This window comes from Zootoca vivipara, chromosome 5, assembly GCF_965207765.1.
Source record: "Zootoca vivipara chromosome 5, rZooViv2.hap1.1, whole genome shotgun sequence".
Classification (NCBI taxonomy): Eukaryota; Metazoa; Chordata; class Lepidosauria; order Squamata; family Lacertidae; genus Zootoca; species Zootoca vivipara.
In genome coordinates, this window is record NC_142588.1 from 96,292,914 (window position 1) to 96,296,442 (window position 3,529).

A 3,529-nucleotide genomic window follows, 5' to 3' on the forward strand; every position below is an offset into this window, starting at 1 on the left:
CATTAAACATTAAAAAAAACTTCCCTATACAGGATTGCCTTCAGATGGCTCAGGGGTTGGAGAACTCCATCCCCTGCAACATTTCTCCAGCGAAAATAGGGACACCCTAAGGAAAAGTGGGACATTCCGGAATCAAATCAGAAACCGGGACGGCTTCTCTAAATCAGGGACGTCTTGGAGGGTCTAGATACAGATAGGTAGCCGTCTTGGTCTGCCGTAGTTGAAACAAAATTAAAAAAAATTCCTTCCAATAGCACCTTAGAGACCAACTAAGTTTGTTACTGGTATGAGCTTTTGTGTGCATGCACACTTCTTCAGATACATAGGTTGTGTAGCAATGTCCCTCCCTCCCCAGGAAATAAAACACAGGAGAAATAAAACACAGGACACAGTGAATTAGATTTAAGTGGGCGAAAGGGCCACAACTTTATTGGTTTCGGATGTTGAGCGGTATTGGCTTAGGCATTGGAACCTAACCGACTATATCCGACTGTAACCCGTGTGTTACAGTCTGGGAGAAATTAACCACCAGAAAGGAGCCCCAATGATGTAAATCCACTGAGACACCTCCTGTGGCCACCGTTGGGGGGTGCCATCAGGCCCTGACCTCCGTAGGCCCAGGACAAAGCAACCGCCCCCGGAACCCCTTTAACGGGGTTAAATCTCCAAATTGCGGGCAGAGGATGACGCAATCTGCCCCCCCCAATTCTCTTATGCAAATTTCCAATGCCTAACCGCAAAACCAAGTTGTGACGAATTGCCATGAGGTAGGCGAAAAAACCAGTTTGGCTAGCCCAAGTGGAAAAAGTCCTACCCGGCCCCCCGGCCAACCGAGGCGACCGACCGAAATCCACAGCAGCGTCGGCCTAACCTGCCTGACCTGCCTAGCCTAAAGGGCGGGAGGGTGGGTGAACTTCTCGCTCTGGGATCCGGGGCGAAAGAGGATGCGTTCCCGCCCCGTCCCAGTTTAAATGGGTGGAAGCCCCGCCCCGGCTGACCCGATTGGCCAGCCTGCTTATGACGTGGCGGGGATTCCCCCCCTCGCGAGAGGGCTGAATCTCAGCCCCATCGCGAGAGTTCTGTCGGGCCAAGCCCACAACCCCACCTCCGTGTCAGCGGAAGTGGTTTTGTGTAGCAATGTCCCTCCCTCCCCAGGAAATAAAACACAGGAGAAATAAAACACAGGACACAGTGAATTAGATTTAAGTGGGCGAAAGGGCCACAACTTTATTGGTTTCGGATGTTGAGCGGTATTGGCTTAGGCATTGGAACCTAACCGACTATATCCGACTGTAACCCGTGTGTTACAGTCTGGGAGAAATTAACCACCAGAAAGGAGCCCCAATGATGTAAATCCACTGAGACACCTCCTGTGGCCACCGTTGGGGGGTGCCATCAGGCCCTGACCTCCGTAGGCCCAGGACAAAGCAACCGCCCCCGGAACCCCTTTAACGGGGTTAAATCTCCAAATTGCGGGCAGAGGATGACGCAATCTGCCCCCCCCAATTCTCTTATGCAAATTTCCAATGCCTAACCGCCAATCGAGCCCCAAAGGCTCGCCGCCAATACCCTCACACCCGCAACCAACGCTCTAATCCCCTGACTAGGTCCCCCAACCAAATATCGTTTCCCAGTGGTGATAAATGTACCCCATCCTCTCGATAAAGGGCTGCTTCAGTGCGTATCAATTCTGGGTGATCAATTATCTGACCGTTAAGGTCCAGCACCCTGCGCATCACAAACGAATTCAGAAGCCTCCTGGATTTGTTCAAAGCTTTAGGGCAGTGCCCGTCACGCCAAACACGCCTCTGCAACAGGCAGGACCACAGCAGCGTCATCCCAGGGAAGGAAGCCAGCAACTTATCAAAGTCCTCAAAAATGCTCAATTTCAAGTCCACGGCGTTCCTGTACGCCAAATCATTCTCCCCCAGCTGTATGACCAGCGCGTGGGGGGGCCCAACTGAAGCAGCCCTGGCCTGGATTGCTGGTAAGAGTTCGCTCCATCGCATCCCCCTCCGGGAAATCCACGAAACTTTCACATTTTCTGGGAGGCCAAGACCGTTCCCCAGACCCGTTTCAACCGCCCTTTTCTGGGCCCAATGGATGATGCTGTGACCCGCTATCCACACCGAGATGTGGTGCCCACCTGAAAAAGGAAAATGACAGGCGGGGATCAGTTTAGGGAGAAGGCTAAGGGGTGGGGCGCAGGTAGCCCTTGTAAGCATTCGATTTCCACCTCCCCAGCTCCTGAATCCTTTCAGACGACAAACCCATGTGCATAGCGGAGGTGGCTGCCCCAATACGAAAGGAATGGGCAGAGAATTGGCTGGGTTCCAGGCCACAAGCTGCTATGGCTTTACGTAGAACCCGAGTGAACTGGGCACACGTGAGTTTGGACTTGTCTTCGTTCAACAGAGGGTCAGTGCCAGCTGGCCTCAGGGAAAGGAAACGCCTTAGATCTAGCACCGGACATGGGCCGTGACTGCCAGTTGCTGGTAGGCGAATGGTGACACCCATTCCCCGCTGGTCAGTCTTTGATCGTCGAATGTGCACGACCGCTAAGGAATTTGACAGGGACACATCCTGCATCCTGATCCCCCGGGAGAGACCATTGGGGTGGTCTTCGCACACTACTTCTCCAACCCTTAGGGCTCCAAAAAATGCTAAGGAAAAGGCTGCTGCAAAGAGACTAGATTCGTAGTCGGACCAGCAGAGGGCGCGCAGGTGGGTGTGAATTTGACACAGCAGATCAAACGTGATGGACCTTCTTGAGTCGCGAGACGGCGGTTGCAACCTGCGCCATCCTTCCATGGCCCTGCGAAGATGGAAATTATCACAAGGGTCCCTGGAGTATAGTGATTTGCAAAAGAATGAAATGGCTGCTGTGTGCAAATTAAGTGTTTTCGCTGCGCGACCCAGATCCCTGAGGTGAACCACATATTGCATGACCTCCCTTTCTGAAGGGGGGTCAAGCGGTGCGGGAACGGGACCTTTACGTCTGAAACTTAAAAATTCGTTCCACGCGCGCCTATATGAGCTCAAAGTGGAGGGGGCAACAGACGCAAATACTCCCTTCAAGATTTCTCGCTCCCAAGGCTCCATAGGGACTCCGGGAATGGCTCTGGCCACTGCTGTGCCTCCGGTGCCAACGAGCGGAAGCGGTCCATCTGGAAACGAGACAATGCATCCGCAATATCGTTATTTACCCCGGGACGAACTTTGCTGTGAATTGCATGTTCAGTTCTAAGCTGCGCAGCACAAAAGCCCGAAGAAGGGCAGAAACTCTGTTGGAACGGGATGATTGCCGTGAAAGGACACTAACCACCGCCTGGTTGTCGGTCCTAAAGCAGACCCGGCGGTTCCTAAATTCCTCAGCCCACAAGTGCACCGCGGCGACTATTGGAAAGAATTCTAAGAAGGTTAGATCACGTGTGATGTCTGAGTCATGCCAACTTGCTGGCCAAGGCTGGGCGCACCATCTGCCCTTAAAGTAAACACCAAAACCCAGGGAGCCTGCTGCGTCCGACTG

At 53.0% G+C, this 3,529-nt stretch overlaps 1 protein-coding gene across 1 annotated transcript; it reads right to left on the minus strand.

The window, feature by feature from the left end:
* Positions 1-396: 396 nt before the first annotated feature.
* On the minus strand, positions 397-2,710 carry LOC148685824 (uncharacterized). The gene has a single exon (XM_088669902.1). It carries the CDS (start codon positions 2,223-2,225, stop codon positions 1,572-1,574), a length of 654 nt encoding a protein of 217 aa, XP_088526028.1. The 5' UTR covers positions 2,226-2,710; the 3' UTR covers positions 397-1,571.
* Between the last annotated feature and the right edge of the window lie 819 nt (positions 2,711-3,529).